This window comes from Sitodiplosis mosellana, unplaced genomic scaffold (genome assembly GCF_009176505.1).
Source record: "Sitodiplosis mosellana isolate CC-2019 unplaced genomic scaffold, AAFC_SMos_1.0 Smas_scaffold_6166, whole genome shotgun sequence".
NCBI classification, from domain to species: domain Eukaryota; kingdom Metazoa; phylum Arthropoda; class Insecta; order Diptera; family Cecidomyiidae; genus Sitodiplosis; species Sitodiplosis mosellana.
Window position 1 is genome coordinate 2,254,003 of NW_022601407.1, and position 22,936 is coordinate 2,276,938.

The following is a 22,936-nucleotide window of genomic DNA, read 5'->3' on the forward strand; positions in this document are numbered from 1 at the left end:
TACGATCGCAATGTCAGTGTTTTCGAATGTTTTTTTTTTCGTGCAAAATATCGGCGTTCCGATACATGAATGAGACAGCAAAGGAAAGAGAGAAAGAGTGAATGGTTTGATGATATCAATAGTGCAAAACAGTTTGCGTGTGTATTGCATACCACATTTACGAACATCACACCGTGCTGGCTAACGGCTATCGCTCGAAATCACCTATAAACTTCAATAATATTTCTATGCGGAGCACAGTTCAAAAATATCACTTCGTGTGCCCGGAATTCAATCCAGTTCATCATCGATCGGCTCTTTCTCTCTATTTGTTCACATCCATCGAGACTGTTACCTGCTTGTGAGTGTGAAATGAAAATCAATGAATTTTTTTTTATCTTACGATAACGTGCATTGAGTTTAGACGTTTTTCGAGAATTTGTTTGTTGTTAAATTTGATGCATTGTTCTGAATCTGACTAAGTGTGTTTTGGTACATGTCAAAATCAATCATGAATGCTAGCGTTTTGCATTCGAGTCAAATTTTGAATAAATTTGTGCTAAAAATTACCTTGAATTTTCGGTTTAAAGAAGCGCGTGTATTATTTTGCTTTTAGTTGTTTTGCACACACTAAACACATGCATTCGCTTCGAAATTTTCAGAAAATAAATTGCCATATATTTAACAATAAACTTAATCGAAAAGACTTAGTGTCAATGTGGCGAAGCGTGAGATTTTGTGTGTGATTTTACAATTACACACTCACACATGGTTTACACTTTAAAACAAAAGAAAAAGTTCTACTTATTGAGCAGCGGTATGCTCGACACGCTTATTTTCTACAAATAAAGAGGCGTAAACACTCGTTACAAAACATTTCAATAGTGTTCACTTTAGTTTAATTGGACATCCAAAAAATGAACGAATTCGGAAGAGAAAAGAAGTAACAATAAAATTAATCAAAAAGAAGTTTCACATTAAAAAAAAAAAAAAACAAAATAAAATAAACCAGTACAATAAAGCCTAACAATAAAAAAATAATTATAACATATATTCGTGAAATTGTGTTCCGGTACTTTGTTATTGCTTGCACGTTTGGTTGTAAATATTTTGATCGCCACTTACATTTCAGTTTCCGTCGAAATTGTGATGAAAAAGCGCCAGTTTTGTGAATGATGTGTGTTCGTGGAAAATCTAAACGTTTTTTTTTTCGCATGTTTTTGTTATTGTGGTGGTTTTTTTTTCTCTCAAGTTTTGAATTATTTATTAAGTTCTCAGAGCTAGAATGCACATAAACAAAATTAACGTATGCCTACTATTTGTTTTGTCTTTTACTTCGCAGATTATAGAACAAAAATCAAGCGGTAGACGTGTCAAGGTTTTTCCGAGAAAAAAAAGAGATAACAAAAACGTAGAACTCCCACTAGTGTTCTGTTGTGCTGACAAAAAAAAATCTGATCAGTTGATTGGAGGTAAGCCGTTTATCATTTTAATGTAATTTTAGGAATTTAAATTAAATTTTTTCGAGAGTAAAATCAACAATTGTTTTTCATCGAATTGTTTGTTGGAAAAAATATCCCCATTTGCGTACGTCACGGTTGTTTTGTTGTTTTTCTCTAATCGAATGAAGATCACAATTAAATATATATGCGAAATTAGTTGCGAACACAAAATATTATCGTAGATTGAATTTAAAATGCAATTAAATAATTATTTACAAGTGAAAAAAACAATCCCATGCAGCGGTGATTTTCTGATAGTATTTGCAGAACAGTTAACTTGAAAGCATATAATCAAATTGAAGAAGGCACAATGTGCGCACCAAATAATAATTATTAAAATTACCGAGAACAGAGCCTGTGTCAACTCATACAGCCGCACACACACACACACATTGTTGTTCATTGTTGATGTGTGCACAATGATCGTGTCGGAAAAAGCATTGAATTTATGAATTTTAAATTTGGCAGCTTCAACATTTATTTTAAAATTTTTATTGCGTACTTTTTTCTGTCATTGTAAGCCCGCGGATTCGCGGTCATTCGCTCAATTGTCGATATAGATTTTGTTTTTCTGCGTAATACTGGCATATCAGTTGTTTTCTTTTTTTCCAAACGCTTCCGTAATTACAAATTTAGTGTTGCATGTGATTGAATTTATCGGTTCATGAATCACTGAAAACACTGAAGTTAAATCACGCAGAAAAAAATTGTATAATTTCACTATCAATTTTTATCTAATTGAAATGTTCGCTTCCAGCTTTGAAAATAATCAATCAATGATGGCCATAAATAGTTAAGCATGTGTGATGATATTTGGCAAAGTTATGAACAACAGTTCTTTATCAGTATTTGCCATTGAAATTTATTGCTTAGCTCATTGCGCGTATATTTCGTCGAAAAATGCTTTATGACACTACTTCTTGAATAAAGAAAAAAAAAGTGTGTTGACACTGACTTCCTCAGTAGAACATGTTGACAAAATTATGCCTGCATAAAAGTATTTCAGTTTGACATAATAAAAGGCAATCGTCAGGTTTGACGCAAGTACTCACAGAATAAATTTAATATATGACCACAGGTTTTGCGGATTTTCCTCATAAATTGATCTGATCATAGATAATGAGTCAAATAATTTTCAGTTCTGATTTTAATAACCAATGCAATATAACGACGATTTTTTTTCATCGTCAAATATTTCCATTACATCAATAATATTACACAATTTCTGATAAGACTCATTTGAAATCATCGTAAATACGCGTCTTTCATCTAGCCGCACACTTGCTCGAGTGGATTGTATTTAAACATTGACACTAAGAACTAGATTCAATGTAAACTTATTTGTTTTGAAGTGATTACATTGATTGATTTAAAATCTATACTCATTTCGATATTTGTGTCGCAATCTGTTGTTCAGTTATCGGGTTTTGATTTGAAATAATTTTCATTTGAATAACCGACTCCGACTCCACGCGCAAATCAAAATGCGACGGGCATTTTACTTTCAATCAATTATTTGTGTAGGATTTTCCCTATTGATACTAATTCAATATTGATATATTGTGTGGATTCATTCAATGAGTTTACAAAATGACATATCAAATGATTAGCAGTCGAATTGCAACGGAATTCCAGCCATCTGTGTACCAGCATAAACATTATATATTCATATTATCATTTGCTATCATAACAAAATGTGACACCAATTAGTGGTGCAATAAAGCAAAAAAGACAATGCAAATTAAACGGAATGAGTGCGCATTGTACTTGTAATTTGTAATATGATCCAAAACATATGTAAACAAGTGGTGAATAGCAACGAGCAATGGTCACAGTACAATATGGTTCGAAAGTGATTTCCCCATTTATTCACTAAATAACCCAATAATATATTGAATATGAAACATAATGAATAGAGAAAAAAGCGATTTAAACCGTTTCATGCCAGCGTTACTTTATGGTAACAGCAGTGGACGTTCAGACGAAGGCTTGTTCCTCGTGATTAAGGCATGCAAATTCGACAAGTGATCATTTTTTGTGCAAAAGAATTTTGCTGCTATCATTTTTTTAAATGAACTATATAAAAAGCGTCAGTAGCACGAGCCGTTTGGTCACAGCAAGCCTCTTTTTTTGGAAAACACTCGTCAAAAATCAAACGGTTAATGCAACTTTACATAAATGAAGGTGTTGTTTTGAATTAAAATTGGCTTTTTGAATCAATTCATGTTTCTGATATGAAATATGTGTGATTATCACCTTTAGCAAACTTGAACATCTTCACATAAGCTGAAATTATTTGTCCAACACACTACACGAATTCGAAATGAAATGAAAATCTCATTAAAAACCAATTTGAATACTATATTCACTGCAGCACAGTGAATTCCATTGAATAATTGACTTTTGATTTATCAAAGAAAAATCCAGGAAGAAGAATGTTCAAAGTCATATTTTGATTTAATACTCCATAGCAACGAGGAAATTTCAATAAATAATTCTATTTTTAAAATGATTAAAGAAAAAATGTCCTCCATTATTGTTTTCAAACAATTAGACCCCGAAGAATCGTAAAATTGTTCTTTTCTTTTGATAAAATAATTCAGCGGCACGTTCGGCATATGTAGCATTGTGCCAGTAATTAAATCAATTTCTTTCCATTCATTCATTCTAATGCAATTTACAAGCGCTTCACCAGATTCAAGTACATACCGCTTCATTTGGCATATATTTGCGATTGAACCATTTTATTGACATCAAAATACACAGAAAGCTTTCGGTGGGCACGATCTCACGTTTTTTTCAACGACAGCTCAGAAAAAGTAATGAAATTTGTTAGAAAAAAAAGGCGCGAAACCTGGAAATCATTTCAATTGATTGAACTTGAACTATTTTCATTGAAGGATAACACAATTTCAAACTTGCTCTTTAACTAAAGATACGAAATGTACAGATAATGCTATTAGTGCAAAGGTCTCCATTCAAAAAACACACGAAAATGTTTCGGCAGATAAACATGTTGGAACCATTCCATAAGATAATTATAATCAAACGTCTTTTGATGAGAATTTTCGAATTATTTTGGTTATTCCATTTTGAAAATAAGAAATCATTACACATCACAGTAGATATGCATTCAGCATACCGCATTGCATTTTTGGTATCACATAATAACTAAAGTCGAGAATTTGTTTTTCTCTGGATATTTATACGCTATAATGTATACCTGTGATATCCCTTATGTATCGCTTTTGTTTGGGACGCATACAAAACCGGTTTCGAAATACCAAACCTTCTTACTGTTTCATTCTGAAAATGGTAGCTGTTGGATGTGGCGAAATAATGCCAAAACTGCAATTTGAATTCGCATAATGGAATGAATATGCAACTGCACCAAGAAGACTTACTACTTGATTCACTAAATTATTTGCATAAACACTCTAGCACAGATGTAGAATCATTGACTTCAAAATTGTAGCGCTGATGATGTGAATGGAATTATTCACAGCCTATTCATTGTATTTGGGTATGTATTCAGCTGAGCGAGAAAAAAGAAACCCTTTAATGACTAAAAGGAAGACGCTGATTTCCACACTCATTTTTCATTCTAAATGACAGCTATCAACAATGATTCTTATCTGTTAATCACTGACTAAGTGATCTATAGATCATTGTAATGACAATAAAAAGGTGATCGATTGCATATTATCGGAGTCAATAAATAAAGCTACAAAATGTGGTGAAGTGTGGCTGTCATAATAATTGAATTCTCCTTAAATTTCAAGAATTATTCATTTTTTAGATTTTTTTCTTCTGTTGGAATTTTAATTTTCCCGGACGATAGAACAATATTTTGGATTTTAAATTTGATTAGTCGTTCATACTCAGCATAATACACCCTGATATGCTCAATATTATCAAGAAAGAACTTGAGACATTTGGTTTTGCATGATACGGTGTAGCTATTTTTAGTAGTATCGCTGGATTTCCACATCTTGTAGAAGTTTTACGTCATCACTGATTAACATTCCAAAAATCGGATACTCGCCAAAATGAGACGAGCCAAACGACGAGAGTAGACGGAGAGGAAGATTGCACGCCTGTGTGACGGGCCCACAAACGTGCCATACCCTTGACGTAGTGCGTTTTGATAGGCTCATTCCGTGGGCACAATCAAAACTAACTGAATTGTCTATATATACTACAATGAAACTGCTAAAACCAGACAATCAAAACATATGCACGTGACCAAAGGCAAACTGCTCACAAATTATTATACATATTTCTTACCAATACACACACACTTTGCTCATGCAAAATGATTTCACTACAATATTCGTTTTGCTGAAAGAATAAAATCGAATTTTCTCATTTCGTTTGCATATTTCGTCACAGCGGTGCAATTATTTGGATTATTTGGAAATAAATGTGTGCATCGGTGAAGGTGGATTCAAGGTGATGGAAATCACAATCTAATCCTCCACTCACGATTACTTTTCCAACCCTTTGTCAGTTCGTCTAGTTCCACAAAAGGTTGTCGTAATCTAATTAGCGGAAGAAATGCATTTTATATTACCCACCGAATTTTCATAATTTCACGACAATATCCCAATTACCATTGAAATAGATGAAATTCGTTTCAGTCCGGTAAAATATTAACCACAAGAGAATAGACAGATACATGTATACATTTGTATATTTGTGAATGGTTTTCTTCATCGCATGACCTGCGCATTGGCGCTGCAATATGAAACACGAACCAACACATGTATGCACAATTCAGACCCTCTTCGGTTCGGAATCCGTGTTTTATGCATCGATTCATTGAGGGATTGAGACCGCTCAGTGTGTGCGTAGGTGGTACATTGCTATCGTTGGCCTATTGAAATGTGCATTAGTATTTGTTTGTGTGTATTTTTGGCGTTGACATTCATATGAACCTTAAGACTAAGCGAAAAAAAATGAATAAAACCGTATTCCACATCGTGGCGGTATTCACTTTGTCTGCAAATCGTTGTGGCACCACAACAACATTTTTTGCTGTTGTTATCAATCGCTAAAACCAAAACGACAATAAGCTTCTAATCAATAAATTGAAATTTAAACTAAAAAACCATAAACGGTGAATTGAGAAATGTTCTGTGTGTTTATTTGAAAAAAAAAAGAAGATAATTTATTACATTTGGCAATAAAAACAAAGTGTCCAAAAAAAGTATAAAAACAAACTGATAGCAAAGCATATCATCGAGAGATACGAAGTTGAAATGTAAAATTTGGCGCGAATGAATGGCTTTTTCTTTCGTTACCATTATCAATTCCCTCTGACGAAACAATGTTCTCTTGCATTTGGTTTTTTTTTTCTTTTTTGGTGTTCGTGACGATATATCGACGATGTATATAGATCGTTTCAACTAAAATAAATAAATCTTTTCGATTTCATCGTGTTTCTATGTTCGCATAGACTGTATATAAAGAATAATCGGTGCTCGTGTTATCGCGTTAACTTCTAACGTAATTTGGAATACCACTTTTCCACGAAGTCTATCTTCGTCATATTCTATCGAGGAATTGATTATTTTGTGTGCGATCTCAATTTTTAATTAATGAAAACGACTAATTGCGTAATTGTCTACATTTTTGGCAAATTCTTTAGACTTTAAACAAAAGCTATTTCATAATCATCAGAAATTTCATGAATCAATATATTCTCGTTTCAATTATACGTATACGTTGATTACAGACTGACTTGAAACGAGTGGTGCTTTTGTTCTAAGATTACATAACGATTAAACGTTGTGCTGTCTTAAACATGGGAAAAATAGAGATAATAGCTCTATGGTTTGGTTTGACCGAATTTTTTTAAGGTCACCTGTTTTTATCGAACGTTTGAAATAAAGTAGAAGATTTTACGGAACGGCATTTGGGTGTGAAACCGAATTTGAATTCGATTGCGAAGAAAGCAAAAAATGTCGTACAATCGCTCATTTTAATGCGTAAAATCAATCATTTTATGAACGCATTGGATGGAGCCAAGCATATCTGTGGTACTAAAGTCATGCTCTCGTGAAGATTGAATTGTGCGACATTTCTTGTCCTACAGAAGGTCACCGGCACAGTTCAACAGAAGAATGTTTTTTTCCCTTTAATTTTCCCTTTATCCTCTCTGACTGCTTTGTCTACACACGAAGCGTGAGTGAGAGAGTGAGAGAGAGAGAGAGTGAGCTTGTCAGCAGTATGCGAACATAAATGCACTTGAAAGCTGAATACGGTATCTCAATACTTTTGGAGGCTTGTTTCGCTTTGCCTCGAAACGACGTGTACGGTATGCATCGACTGCGCTTCACTTTGTTCGTACACTGTGTAAGCGACAGTGTACGTGTTCGGTACAAAAATCGATGTAGATCATATGCAGTGCATTTGAACTGAATTGAGTTCGTTGTTCTTTGTATATTCTTTCAAACCTTCGATTCAATTTAAATTATTTAAATAACAAGCAAACATAGTCGAATAGAATGGAAATCACAAATCTTTTTTTTTCGGTTCACATCTGTATTGCGCGCATTTCGATAAGACGTAAAATATGTGAGAAAATGTAAAATCGTATGAATCAAGCGCTGATCCGATGTGGCACATAAAAATTGTGTTTCGTAACAATAGTTATCGATTCAATAAACGACGGCATCCAAAGTCGTGCCTTGAATTTGCACGATGTTGATTGGCCAAAACAGACGACACACAATGAACGTTCCGAATGGATGGCGTTCAATTTGAATGTGATTTTTTCAAGTTTGGCCTATTAATTGGACGAGTAAAAAGCCTCCACTAGGTCTTGCAGTGCATTTTATTGTCGTTATCAACTGTTGTTGGTATAATTACATCTTGCTGCTTCAAAACGAAAAAGATCATCGCTTTGATGTCATGACGATTTATGGCATTAGATGTGTATGTAAGAAACTGATCAATTGAAGTTTGGATAGTTGTTGTCAATTATAATGACGATAAATTGGAAAACGTCCACACACATCTGGTGTTGAAATGGAAAGTATGTTTTTTTTTGCTCATTTCTGCGTCTCAGCTGGACAAACGCAAAATGTTTTTCTTTATCAAACTTAAAATGTGCACAGAATAAAAACAGTCAAGACTAATGTTCACATCTGACAGACATATTTCTATTAATTGAAAAAAAAAACGGTTTCATTGGAACGAAAGAATAATTTTATTAAGAACATTTGAAAACATACTCATCACGGATTATGATGATGATTATTGAAATTTGGAGATGATGCTAGGAATTAAAGTCCATTCCAGTTCATCTACTTGTTGCTAGCTCAATCAGCTTTATTTTTTTGCTACATTTTATGGTAAACATTCAAATAAGCCGTAATACAAACAAGAAATCACATCTGTTTTTATCTCAGAAGCGGTTTGACGCTGAGCAACAAGTCATATATGCGTGTAAATCCATTCGAATGAAATCGACATGAAACTAACCAATCGAACCTCTGATCGAGGAATTCGAAAATAAAAATAGCTTAAACAAAAGTTGAACGAAGAGAAGGTACGAACCACATTGAATTGAAAACTGTTTTGTGCCTTTTACACACGATCGTTAATCAAATCATTCTAAATGAACATACACATGTGTAAGAACTGTTCTTTGTATTGCGGAGAAGGGAAAAAACGTCCAACTCCTCATACTACATATATGAACATAATGTTGTTCAATTTTCTCTGTGTTGTATTTTATTTTTTCGAATGTGTCTGGCTAATAACAAAAGGATATAACCCTTAAAGTAAGAGAGTCTCAGAAGGAGGTTCGAAGTAACGAAGCAAGAAAAAACAAGAAATGAAAAACATTCACAAACGCACACTAATACACTCTCAGTCGTTGGATTGTCGAAACGAACGATGAAAAATATAGACATTGAAATTTGGAGAAACGAAATTATCTGTTCTTTAGTTAGCATTCAATCGGTGTCGAGAAGAACCATTCTTTCAAGTCATAATCACAACGACGGACTTGCTCGCTGAAAATAATAAGAAATTTTTTACGAATTTATTTTCATGGCATAGTGTAACATTTTTTTTACATATGCTCAATTGTGTTATGTGCGGTTGTGATTGTTTTTGTATCAGAATTTTAAATTTTTATTAAAGACTCTGTTCCTACAGTTTTCTATAACATATCGTTAAAGTAGACTACATCTCTAGCTTAGCGCTGGGTATATGTGTGCATGGCAATATTGTTGAAAACAGAAAAGATTCAACGCCATTGATATTATCATTTAAAAAAAAGTGAAAAAGAAAAAAAAAGAAACAGAATGGAATCCGAAATCGGTAGTATTGAATCGGCCGAGTGTGAGAGATTGCTTAGTGGCAATGTTGTCCAAGCGCAAATTTATGGAGCAAAAGAGCCGGTATGTTAGAATCTGGCATTTCAGCCACAAGCGACAAAGTGTTCTATGCATTTACAATCAATCAATCACGTTATATTTTGTTTTTGTTATTGTTTTTGTAGTCGTTGTTTTATTTATAAAAATGTGTATATACACTTCATAGTATTAATATAATTTTTATACGGTTTTATTATTTAGGTATCTTATTATTTTAATTTTGCCAATGAATAGTTTATTTTTTCCTTCATTTATCAATAAATGAACTTGGAAACTGAATTTCGCAATTCCATACAGTTGTTGGTCAGCGAAGTGGCTTCAAAGAAGCTATCGAAAATACAAAAACGTTTGTCATAACATTTTTTTCGTTCATTTTACAGGGTGCTCAAACTGCTATGATGGCTGACTCAAGGGCTTCAAATCCAAGCAATACTCTACCACAATATATTGCTGCTCTTGCAGGTAAAAATAAAGATGTTCGCTCGAGCGATCGCACTTTCTTCCCTTTCTGTTGGCTGCCTCTATTCTAGTAATACATTACTTATGTTGACTGCCAGCAGTGATGGCCCAATGCCAATGCAGATTTTTTTTCATTCCGTTGATGGATGAACCAATAAAGGAACCAATGTTGACTCTTTTTGTTTTGAAATTGCAGCCACTGGTGGCGCATTTGCGGCAGGTACAACGCTTGGATGGAGTTCCCCAATGAAAGAGTTGATAGTATCAAACGAAACATTTACATCGGACGAGTACCCATTTAAAATTACCGAAGATGACTTCTCATGGGTTGGATCGCTCGTCACTTGTGGTGCAGCACTTGTTTGCCTCGTCATTGGTACAATCATCCAAATCATTGGTCGTAAATTAACAATGTTGTTGCTGGTAATTCCATTCACTATTGGATGGATTCTAGTGTTATGGGCCACGAATTTGAGCATGCTTTTTGTTGGCCGGTTCTTACTCGGTGTTTCGGGTGGTGCATTTTGTGTGAGCGCTCCCACTTACACAGGTGAAATAGCCCAATCAAGTATTCGTGGCACACTCGGAAGCTATTTTCAGCTTATGTTGGTAGTCGGTGTCCTGTTTTCATACGTCGTTGGCACTTACTTACACGTTTTCACATTCAGTTTGATTTGCTCTACCATTCCCATCATTTTCGGCATTATTTTCATGTTTATGCCAGAGACTCCGTCGTTCTTGTTATCAAAAGGCAAAAAAGAAGCTGCAGCAAAATCGCTAAGATGGTTGAGAGGCCCTGACTATGACTACAGGTAACGATAAATTTAGATTTTTAAGATTTTTTTTTTCGAAAAAAAAAACGATAATGTGTTAACAATGTGAATATAACTTTTTCTCCCTGTATTTTCATGATCGAATTTTTTTATTGTATAGTCATGAATTGGCTGAACTTCAAGCGCAACAAGATGCCGATAAGAAGAACAAAGTATCTTTGGCAGCAGCTCTAACACGTCGCTCAACAATCAAAGCAATCTTCATCAGTTTGGGTTTGATGTTCTTCCAACAAATGAGCGGTATCAATGCGGTCATTTTCTTCACCTCAGACATCTTTAAGGCTGCTGAAACTGGAATCGATGCTGGCATCGCAACCATCATAGTAGGCATCATGCAAGTCATTTCTGTCTTTGTATCGTCACTTATTGTGGATAAATTGGGACGTCGCCTGCTACTCTTGCCATCAGCCATCGTAATGACGCTCTGTACTATTTTGCTCGGTGCATATTTCTTCATGAAAGACCATGTACGGCTAGTAGCAAGAATTAAGTTGTGATTACATTTAATGAGACAATAATCATTTTGTTATATTTTACAGGACAGAAATAGTGTTGCATCACTTGGTTGGCTACCGATTGCATCATTGTGTGTATTCATCATTCTCTTTTCGATCGGATTCGGTATGTTTTTCTATTCATTTGAATCTCTTTACTTATTAATTAACCTCAAATTGTTCTTCTTCTTTTTTCCGACAGGACCAATCCCATGGATGATGATGGGTGAATTGTTTTCAAATGACATTAAAGGTGTTGCCGGTTCAGCAGCTGGTGCTTTCAATTGGTCTCTGGCATTTTTGATTACATCAACATTCACTACTATGAACAATACATTTGGAAATGGACAAACATTCTGGATATTCTCCTTTTTCTGCGTTTTGGGCTTGTTGTTTGTATTTTTCTTCGTTCCAGAGACGAAAGGAAAGTCATTGGCCGATATTCAAAGAATGTTGGCGGGCGAAAAAGTCATTGGCTCCGAAAATCCAACCGGCACTGGCACAACGGATTCCAAGTTCTAATCGGTTTAGCTCTCTCAGAAGCCAAACTCTTCAGAAAAAAAAATTCCAACAAAATGTCATTTCCAAAATATAAATGTTTTTATTTCGTTTAATTTTCAATTGTAATTTAAAATGAGAATGTTAATTATGTCTTACAGAACTGATTAAGTGGTTTTTACTTAAGAATTGTGGAATTCCCCCATAGTGTGTGTTTTTTGTAGAACCGATGACTGACCTTATACAGTGAATTATCGGTTTTTATTTTTCAATTTTTTTTTTAGTCAAATTGATCCGTTGGCAATTAACATTGATTTAAGTTGTTCCAACTTTTCAAAAATACAGGAGTAGAACAGTAATGACTCATCAGTCAATGGTCATTATTTTTGCACACGGGAATGAACAAACAAATAGCATTTCTTTTAACTTGTGTAATTAATAATATTCAACTTAAACTGCTGTTTAATTAGTTAGAATTTTAAATTGATGTGATGCAAATTTTAAGGAGAAAAATCTGCAATTTATTCAACATGTTTACAATTTATGTTCATACCAAATTGATGTTAATCCATTAATCCATTTACAAAATTTCTATTATGATATTAATCGTTGAATGAAAATGTCTGGTTTCGAGCAACAACAAAAAAAAATTAGGAAGAAAAAGAAGAACAAACCACACTCAAGAGATAAATTGAATTCAAAACATTGTAATCGGATTTTGCGAAAACCAGAAATGCATACAAAAGAAGCCCATTCATTACCAAGTGATGATTGCAATTTACCTAAATGCTCATGAACACGAATTCAAGTTCATTTTTTTTTGTGAAAATTAATTTATATCAACACACAGTTGGTGTCATGCATATCGAATTCATCGAAATTTGTACAAAACATCCCATACGTATGAGAAAATAAATAAATCCGATTAATGGACGGAGTGTGTGATGGGAGAATGAATGCTCAAGTTTACGAACATAATAGCATAAGGAGCTATCGCTTCATATTGATGTTTTTGTTCTATATCGAGAATATGTTTGAACCTTGTGTCTTGTCTAACATTTTAGGAAAGGGAAAATTGCACTAGATTCGAGTCACTCACGTAAATACGAACGAATTTCAGGGGAAAATGACAACCAGTTTTCCAGTCAAATAATTTCCTTTGATTTCCGTTGATGTGCTACATTTTCAAATTGTTCTTTGTCAAATGTCTACGTCAAAAAGTAATCGAATCCAACTTTTCTAGAACAAAACAAAACATCACGCGAGTTGCCGATGAATGCTAAAATTTTACATTTTTGGTTTTCAACCATTTTTCTTCATTTTCAATACAAACAAAAGCAAATTATTAGACTTAGAGATTAGTAATGTTTGAAAGCGTAAAACAAATAAAAATGCCAACAAAATTCAAGAGCATGCATTTTCAGTTATTTTCCCAAATGGTGCAAATAATGAAAGTATGACGATTCTGTACACATGATAATAAATTGTTGGCATTAGTTTCCGAAAACGAAACACAAATTTGACCAGATGGTTAAAAATGTATAGTATAAAATATTGGTGGCTTTTTATTTATTTTTTGTTCAAATATATTTTCAGCGGTATATCTGTTGGTGACAGGCAAGAGTAATTGAAACGATTTCGGCTTTCTCTTGAAAAACTCTTGATATTTCCAGCTATGCCATCGTATTTGTTGCTTGTTAATAGGAATGGAAAAAAAAACATTTTCTTCACGTACAAAAGACCCGATAATTCTTGAATCATTTAAATTAGAGGCTTCGATCAGATAACAAATAATAGTATTCATATATGAACAATGGTAATTAAGTTGAAGAAAATCAAATAAAGCAAGACAATACATCACCCAATTCAAAATTAAAACAGCTTCAGTTCAATTGTAACGTAATTCCTATACACAGTGCATTGTACTATGTATTACAGAGCGTGACTTGTGTACCACAAAAATGCGGCTGAACATGTGATTATTTTTTCCTGAAAAAATTTACGATATTAAAAGAAATTTAAAAAATCGATCGTCAAGCTTAAAGAATATATAGTAAATGAACTATAATCGTTCGGAAGTTTACTTATCAGCGCCGAAAGAAGTGCGTATTGAATGAAAAAAGGGAGATTTGAAAAAAAAAATCAGCACACAAAACACAACAACAACAACAGTCGTCAATTCTTTGAAATGTATTGATGCAATGTAATTCATCAACATGAAGTCTTTTCAACACAAATGAAATCGCGCTCTTTATCGCATATAGTTCGATCAACCCTTCACTTGAATTGTCAACAACCTCTTCCTGCTCTTTATGGTGCATCATCTGATGTGGGACAGTGTCTTTCAAAAACCGACTGAACTAAATTTAATGGATCAATCTCTTTTTCTGCAATTTTCAAATGCCATTGTGACAATAAAACCGTTCAAACAATGAGACATGGTTAATTGGTCGTTAAATTGAAATGATTTTATATCTCTTAGCTCAACGAAATATTATGGCAACAATTTCATCAAGTTTGGTATCACATCGCGCCAATTATTATTCTGTTGGGAGCTCGTTTTTTTCTTCTTCTACACGATGATAACACAAGTTATTGTTTTCGGTTTATTTGCTATTTATTCGTTTATATACATGCTGTGAAACAAGTATGCAGACCATCATTGAAATGAGAAACACAATGACGACAACAACAAAAAAAAACAAGAGAAAATAAATAAGTCAATAAAGATGGAATTACATCGATAGCATTTTGTTGCATACCATTCTGGTCGTCGTGCGGGAGATAAATCAAATTAAATTTAGTGTACGCTTCGAAAGGAACGGATCGTGAACAATTTGTTCCCGTTTTGAGTGAAAATTTTTGTGAGAAAGAGCGAACGTTGAGTTTTCATTTCAACATTCCATCAGTTCTAAGACGACAAAGCAAACGTTAGGAAGAAAATCAAAAGAGGTGATAACTTATTCAACATTTTATTTTTGTTCATTTTTCATTATGATTTTTTTTTCAATTACATTTTTATTGATAAATTAATAAATAATCTCACTCGTCCATAACAAAGCTGCTTCGAATAAACAGAAAAAATACGTTTATATGCAATGAATATATTTGTTGTGGGAAATCTAACTGACCAAATGTAAATATGGGGTGCGTTCTATATTCCATTTCTTTCTTTCGAAATGTAAACAAAGAAATTTTCGATATCTAAATGTCAATTTTCGAAATTTGTTGCTCCACAATACTGATTATAAAGCAAATAGCGTTTTCAGTGGTGAACTATTCAAGTGTGTTCGATTTGAAAATTATGTTTTGTTCAATAATAATTTGTCATGTCGGGATCACATCGATATGACGAGCGACGGCCTTTGCTCCAATCGGAGCAAATTCCATATAATACGAACAATGAACGAGTGCTGGAAAATGGATTGGTAATATATCAGGGGACAAATTGACGAGACCTTTTTTTTAATAACATAAATTTTTCATTCGAAAGCGTGCAAAATTTAGATGTGTGAATATTCAATTCTCAAATTCAATTGTATTTTGCCAAATCTAGAGTGACGATCCAACGATGGGTGTTGATATGACGTCTGGAAATGGGGCAACGCGAGCAAAACGGTTACCACAGTACATTGCCACGATTTCAGGTATGAAAATAATGGACAAGTTCAATATCCATGATACACTCAATAATTTGTTCTTTTAATTCTCTTCTAGCGACGACTGGCGCTTTGGCAGCTGGCTGTGTACTAGGCTGGAGTTCTCCAGCGCAGCGCGCAGTTGTGAAGGATCGTGTATACGGTTTCACTGTGACCGATGAGCAATGGTCGTGGATTGGATCACTCGCAACTGTGGGAGGCATCATCAGTTGCCTGATGATTGGTTTAGTTATGGATAAAGTTGGTCGAAAGTGTACAATGCTCCTGCTTATAATTCCATTTTCGATCGGTTGGGCAAATTTGATGTTGCCAGTTTCGGTATTGATGCTGTATATCGGGCGATTTTTCGTTGGTTTTGCTGGCGGAGCATTTTTCGTAGTAGCTCCATCGTACATTGGAGAAATAGCATCAAAAGATATACGTGGCACTTTGAGCAGCTATTTGCAACTAATGGTTACGGTTGGTATTTTATTTGTGTACGTGATTGGCCATTTTTTCGCAACAAACACATTCTTCACATTCAACATTATTTGCGCAATCTTGCCGCTGATATTTGGAGCCGTATTTGTGTGGTGTCCTGAAAGTCCGGTAATTTCTTTTGCTTTTACATGGTTTTAATTTCATAATACATATGTATATTTTTCTTTTTATTTTTCTGCAGTACTACTACATAATGAAAAATCAAACGGTAAATGCGGAAAAATCGTTGAAATGGTTGCGTGGTGAAGACTACAATTTCAACGATGAACTAACTGAAATTCAAATCGAACACGATCTGATGACACAAAATAGAACAACTTTTTTCACTGCTATCAAACAGTCAGCCACAAAACGTGCGCTTTCGATAAGCCTCATTTTGGTGCTTTTAACCCAATTGAGCGGTATAAACGCAGTCATCTTTTACACTGAGTCGATTTTCGAAGAGGCTAATGCAGGCGTTGAATCATCCATGGCAACTATTTTTGTGGGCATCATGCAAGTCGTGGCCACATTTGTTGCTTCATTGACTGTTGATAATTTGGGCAGGCGAATGCTACTGGTAACATCCGGTTCAATCATGTGCATATGTAACATTGGCATGGGAACGTATTTCTATCTGCAGGATAACAATAGTGCATACGTCCAACATTTAAATTGGTTGCCAATAACTGCGTTATGCGTGTATATAATTTCATTCTCTTTGGGACTAGGTCCAATCCCATGGGTATTAGTTTCTGAAATTTTTACGACCGAAGTGAAAGCCATAGCAAGCTCTTTAAGCGGCGCCACATCGTGGTTTATTGCTTTCCTAGTGACAAAATTATTTCCGAACGTTCGCGATTTGATCGGGGCTGGGTGGACATTTTATGGATTTGCTGCTTTTGCTGCATTGTGCACGGTATTCGTATTGATGATAGTGCCCGAAACGAAAGGAAAATCATTCAATGAAATTCAACGATCACTCCACGGTCAGACGAATAACATTGTTGAAACTGACGATGACGAAAACAACACTACGATAACAAATGCCTCTCAGAATACTATTGCCATTTGAATTTTCCAAAGAAATGAAATCTCTTATATTTCACCCCTTATTAGCCAATGTAAATTATCATTTTTTGCCAAGTAAACTTTTCCATCAATATAGAGCAAACATTTTAAAATTTATTACATTTCAATTGTAAACATTATGAACAACATGGCTTTAAAACAATAAAATGCTTTGCTTGTGAATTGATGTGTTGGTTTAATATTTCATCAACAAACATTTACCCCAAAGATGACTTTAGCGCACCCGAGTATTTGTGTTGTTTTTTTGTTTTTTTCTTCATTATACTTTACCATTTTGGTCAAAAAAAACTTTGTATCAATATTTTGTGTAACATAACAAAGAACAGTTTTTGAAAAACCACATTTATATTAGTAAAATATGAAGAAAAAAAAGTAGAAATTGCGTAATATTGCAAAATTAAGCCAATGCGCATAATTACTAAGTGCATATGACCACACAATGCGAATACCGGGGGCAGAAAATGTAAGCTCTTCTTCGTTATGTTACACAATATATTATTTTAAAAAAATCCTGGCCAAAAAGCTAAAGTAGAACGAAAAAACAACAAAAATACTCGGGTGCGCTGTAGCGCACTTGAGTGCGCTAAAGTCATCTCTGTATTGAAGTGAACAAATAACATGAAATTCTAATTATTTACGCAAACTAAGTTCGATTTTTTGAAGTTTAAAATTCAACAAAGCCAAATAATCCGACAAACTGAATTTTTATGATAAAATAAATGAAATTTTATCGACATTGTGTAATATATTATATTAAGACTTGAAAACTTCTAGCACATTGAAACAACTGACATTTTCATTTCCATTCAAATCTGGCAATATAGCCAACAATGCCATATTGGTGTGATCAGCGTTCTTTGAAGGAAAGGCGCCGTCATAAGGAAAGAACAACAATTCAAAAAAATCATTCAATTCAAATACTTTTTTTATTGTGCACAATTGTGTCTCCAATATATTGACACATCAAGAGTAGAAAATTTCAACATTTCCATTCAGATCTCTATAAGAGTTTGAAATATATACCGTATAGTTAGTATTTAATTGCCATCATAACCTTATCGCAACTTAGAAGGCGTTTTGCGGATTTTTTTGTTGGTTTTCTCCAGCATGAGAAAGCATATTTTTTCATTGACGATTTATAAGAAGTAACAAACTCTTTGCATAGGTGACATTCGTACCTACTGTTATCTGCGGAACTGCCATTGCGAGAACGGAATGAGGACCCATCTGTATATATCATAGGCCCTCCCAAGACTTTTCTTTATTCAGTCTCCGAGATTCGGAGTCCAAAAACAATTTGTGATGTATGCTGACATCTTCATATTGGCCAAGAATGACCTGATATGTCGTCCGCATCCAGCTAGCTCCCTTTTCCTTTCCCTTTTCAGCTGATGATCGAATCAATCTACATGCGTTTGAAAAATGGGCAAATGCGTCGCCAAACCGAGGCTGTTACCATCATCAGCGAAAGTGTTCACCAAATTCTCTTCATAAAAGCCACCAGATTCAATGGAATTCCAGGTGTTTCCCAAACTCGAATCTACTGCTAGTTTCCAACAGTTACAAACTACGAGTGCGTTCACCGTGTCATATGGAGTTTACGAAATTTCGAAATATTTCACCAACACACGAATGTGTGTATCATTGATACAAATGTATTGGTCATGTGACATTTGATCAAGAGCAAAACAGATAGTCATAGAAAGAAGAAAAGGGACTGAAATAAAATAATAGTCATATATAATAACGCAATTGCATTACATTCATGCAAAGAATAGATGCGATAATTGATACACTCAGGAAAACATCTATCATTCAATAAATGATTTGTATGTTTAATCGGAGGATTTCGTTTGTGTGAATTTTACAACATACAAGGAAATTGGATATCGAAACTTTATGGAAAACTACGATCAAATACGTTATTTAATAAATTAGTTGGACATAACAAAGGAACCAATCTCATCGATAAACAAGTGGGTATGTGTGATATTCAATATGGTACTTAAAAAAGCATTTTTTGATTTGTGATGAGGCATTGAATAGTTTCGATACGTTTTTAAATAATTGTATTTTATCGATTTCAGTTCGTCCATCAATTTAATGCAATACGCATTAAACCAACTACATCCATGTCTGGTGCTTTTCGTGGGTGATCGTGCTGAATAATCAGCACACAAATGTAAAAACGAAAACTAATACGTACGTCGTACGCCTAACATAAAATTGTACACACAAGGCCATCAATATTTGGATAATAGACAACACGAAGTTACTGTGGCATCGTTTGCACAGATTGTTTTCGTTTTGAATTTAGAACGAAACGTTTAGTAAAATTGAGGAAGCTGGAAGTAGAGTTGCAAGCGCTCAGGTTCGTGATTGCTTAGAAATGAGTAGTATTACACCTGAAAAGTGCGCAAATATCATCGATTGTGACAGTGACGACGATTTTGATAACAACAACGACGACAAAGGAGATTACAATGAAATCAGCACTGTAGATAATAAGCAACAAGCGTCTCATAAGTGTGGCACAATAAATATAAGCCCAAAGTTGAATCAACGGTCACAAAGAATGACCAACGATTATTCAACGTCGAACAATCAAATAGAAAAAATGTCAAAAGATACAAGAAACCAAAGAAAGACCTTTAACCCAGCGATAGCTACAGCTACTTCGACCGCCGAAGAGATTGGGTATTCCACAGTGACAACGACAAGCAGTCATCCGTCTGCATCTTCGTCATCATCGCAACTCAGTCCAATGTCTGCGTTCAACGAGGATCGAATGCGACGCAAACTGCAATTTTTCTTCATGAATCCGATTGAAAAGTGGCAGGCGCGTCGTAAGTTCCCATACAAATTCGTGGTACAGCTCATCAAAATTGTACTACTTACAATGCAGCTGTGTTTATTTGCCCACTCGCGATACATTCACGTCAACTATACGTGGGATAATCGTGTGTCATTTTCACACCTATTTTTGCGCGGATGGGATGAATCAAGTGAGGTGGAATCGTATCCAGCATCCAAAGGGGCATTTGCATTATACTTTCAAAATGAATTTTACGAAACAATCGACTATGCCATGGCTGGGTATGCTAATCTAAGCCATGCGATCGGCTCCTACTCGTATCCAACTACAGACAATACGATGCCGCCCCTTACACTGTGCATACATCATTACGAACAAGGCGAGATATACGGTTTCAATGAGAGCTACGCATTCAATCCGACAATAAATGTGATTTGCACCAATCTAACGAGTAACGTCACTGAAATGGGCAGTCGAGCTTATTTGACGGACAAAGGCATCAATGTGAATTTCTCGGCATTCGTCCGGGCAACACTAACCTTTTCAATAAAGACCGTCAATTTTAAAGCAGCTGGCCCATTGGCCGCACCGGATTGCTATCAATTTGATATTGAAATTCTTTTTGATAACAGTGATCATGATGGCCAAATGCTATTGTCGCTCGATGCTGAACCGGTTCGATTACAATGCCACGGTGATACTGCGTATGATGCGGATACAGCAATCGACACCGCTCTACGAAGCATACTCAATGTGTTTGTAATTCTAATATGCGTTGCATCATTTTCGCTGTGTACACGCGCTCTGTACCGTGCCCGACTCTTGCAGAAACAGACTGATACATTTTTCCGTGTTACCTATGGATATCCGTTGAGCAATGAAGATCGCTGGCAATTCGTCAACTTCTGGTACATTATGATCATTTGTAATGATATTTTATTGATTTTAGGATCAATTTTGAAGGAGCAAATCGAGAGGAAAAATTTCACCGTCGATCAATGGAACATTTGCTCCGTGTTGTTGGGCGTTGGAAATATGCTGGTTTGGTTTGGTGTTTTACGTTACTTCAGCTTCTTCAAGACATACAACGTTGTCATTTTGACTCTGAAACAATCAGCACCGAAGATTCTACGCTTTTTATTGTGCGCTCTAATGATTTACGCTGGATTCACATTTTGCGGTTGGCTGGTGTTGGCACCATATCATATAAAATTCCGTTCGCTGGCAACGACGTCAGAATGTCTGTTCTCGCTAATCAACGGTGATGATATGTTTGCAACGTTCTCAATTATGTCATCGAAATCGCAAATGCTGTGGTGGTTCAGTCGCATTTATTTGTATTCATTTATTGGATTATTTATTTATGTGGTGATTTCATTATTCATTGCGGTTATTATGGACGCGTATGATACGATCAAAAAGTATTACAAAGAAGGATTTCCAACCAGCGAACTAAAGCGATTCATTGGTCAAATGCATCCCAACGACTTTTCATCTGGCGTATTCCGAACGTATGCAGAGGACGAGGAACAGGAATCCCTGTGGGATACAATGAAAAATGTCTGCTACTTTTGTTGTGGCCTTAAGAAAAAAGATAACCCCGGTCCCACTGGCTATGAAACACTCGTTACATCATAGCACCAACCATGTGATTTACACAACTGTATGCATTGAATGGAACCAACGCGGCAGAAGATCATCCTCAAAATGTGTATAGTGTGTAATGTATAAAGAAAGATGTGAAACTAATTAATAGGACAGATTTATTTTTACACCTCAATTATAGAAGAAAATAACCGAGATTCAACTGTGAACTGTTGCCGTTGAAGAAATATTGTTGTAATACTTTGTTTCAATTTTTTTTTCTTGATTTTCCAATAGCTTGAAAGGATTTGTTTCATTTTGCCGCGTCTGAGTGGCAATTTGTTAAGGCATAATAATAGAAATGATGAGAAAAGCCGATTTTATTGCATTGCATTTTTTTTGTTTTGTTTTATTTTGTCGATTATTTTTTTAAATGTCGTTTTAATTTGTCAAATGTTAAATAAAGATTCAATCGACAATTACAATCATGCGTTACTAAAGCTTCTACCTCACCTGACAATACAATATATTCGCCCCTTGATAAAAAAAAACAAAAAAATTACAAATAAGGCTAAATTTTATTTCACAATTTGTATGAATACATTCTTTTTATTTTGAACGTTTTCTCAAAAAAAAAATTGTGTTGGACATAAATTACGTACAGCAAAGTTAAATTTACTACTCTGAAAGTTTGTTTGGTCATGATAAAACAATCCACGCCTGTGGCCAATTTCTTCTTTTCTGTTTACTGTGACAACTTTATGATCGTGCAGCGGGACAAATATTTGCTATTCTCTCCCGTAAGTTCCTTCCTCTGTCCAATGGATAAGCATTTCCAAAAGCAATTAAGGGCATATGTTAGTAATGACCAGAAAATGACAAAAGACAAGGGTAGAGAAGATTGTAGGCACCGGATATACAGTAAAATGCACTCGACTGGAGTGTAATTTGAGTAGTATATTTTTAGGCGTTTTTTCAACTGAAAATGCATCGTTGTTGTAAGATTTTGTCTGGAACGTTTGAAAAATTGTATACGTTTATTATTCGTTATTTACAATGAAAAATCTCGTCAAATGTCATGCTCGATTTGTGCGGCGATTCGTAGAGTTTTTTGTCAGAAATTCTAACATAGAAAAGTGCATTAGAAAGGAAGAACAAATTCTACACAAGAT

The 22,936-nt window shown here is 34.7% G+C and overlaps 2 protein-coding genes across 3 annotated transcripts; both read left to right on the forward strand.

Moving 5' to 3' along the window:
- LOC129575106 (uncharacterized) lies at positions 1–17,519 on the forward strand. The gene is made up of 12 exons (XM_055458033.1): positions 1–340; positions 1,322–6,744; positions 9,651–9,895; positions 10,252–10,333; positions 10,527–11,142; positions 11,264–11,630; positions 11,703–11,784; positions 11,860–12,176; positions 15,479–15,583; positions 15,712–15,802; positions 15,873–16,402; positions 16,476–17,519. The coding sequence occupies exons 3-12, from the start codon at positions 9,800–9,802 to the stop codon at positions 17,346–17,348; spliced, it is 3,159 nt and encodes a 1,052-aa protein (XP_055314008.1). The 5' UTR covers positions 1–340; positions 1,322–6,744; positions 9,651–9,799; the 3' UTR covers positions 17,349–17,519.
- A 1,485-nt stretch (positions 17,520–19,004) lies between these two features.
- On the forward strand, positions 19,005–22,249 carry LOC129575036 (mucolipin-3-like). Of its 2 annotated transcripts, none has more exons than XM_055457837.1 (2): positions 19,005–19,345; positions 19,453–22,249. In XM_055457837.1, exon 2 carries the CDS (start codon positions 19,755–19,757, stop codon positions 21,816–21,818), a length of 2,064 nt encoding a protein of 687 aa, XP_055313812.1. In that variant the 5' UTR covers positions 19,005–19,345; positions 19,453–19,754; the 3' UTR covers positions 21,819–22,249. The 2 variants fall into 2 exon arrangements, with proteins under 2 accessions (XP_055313812.1, XP_055313813.1); XM_055457838.1 differs by having other exon boundaries at positions 19,028–19,341.
- The last annotated feature ends 687 nt before the right edge of the window (positions 22,250–22,936 follow it).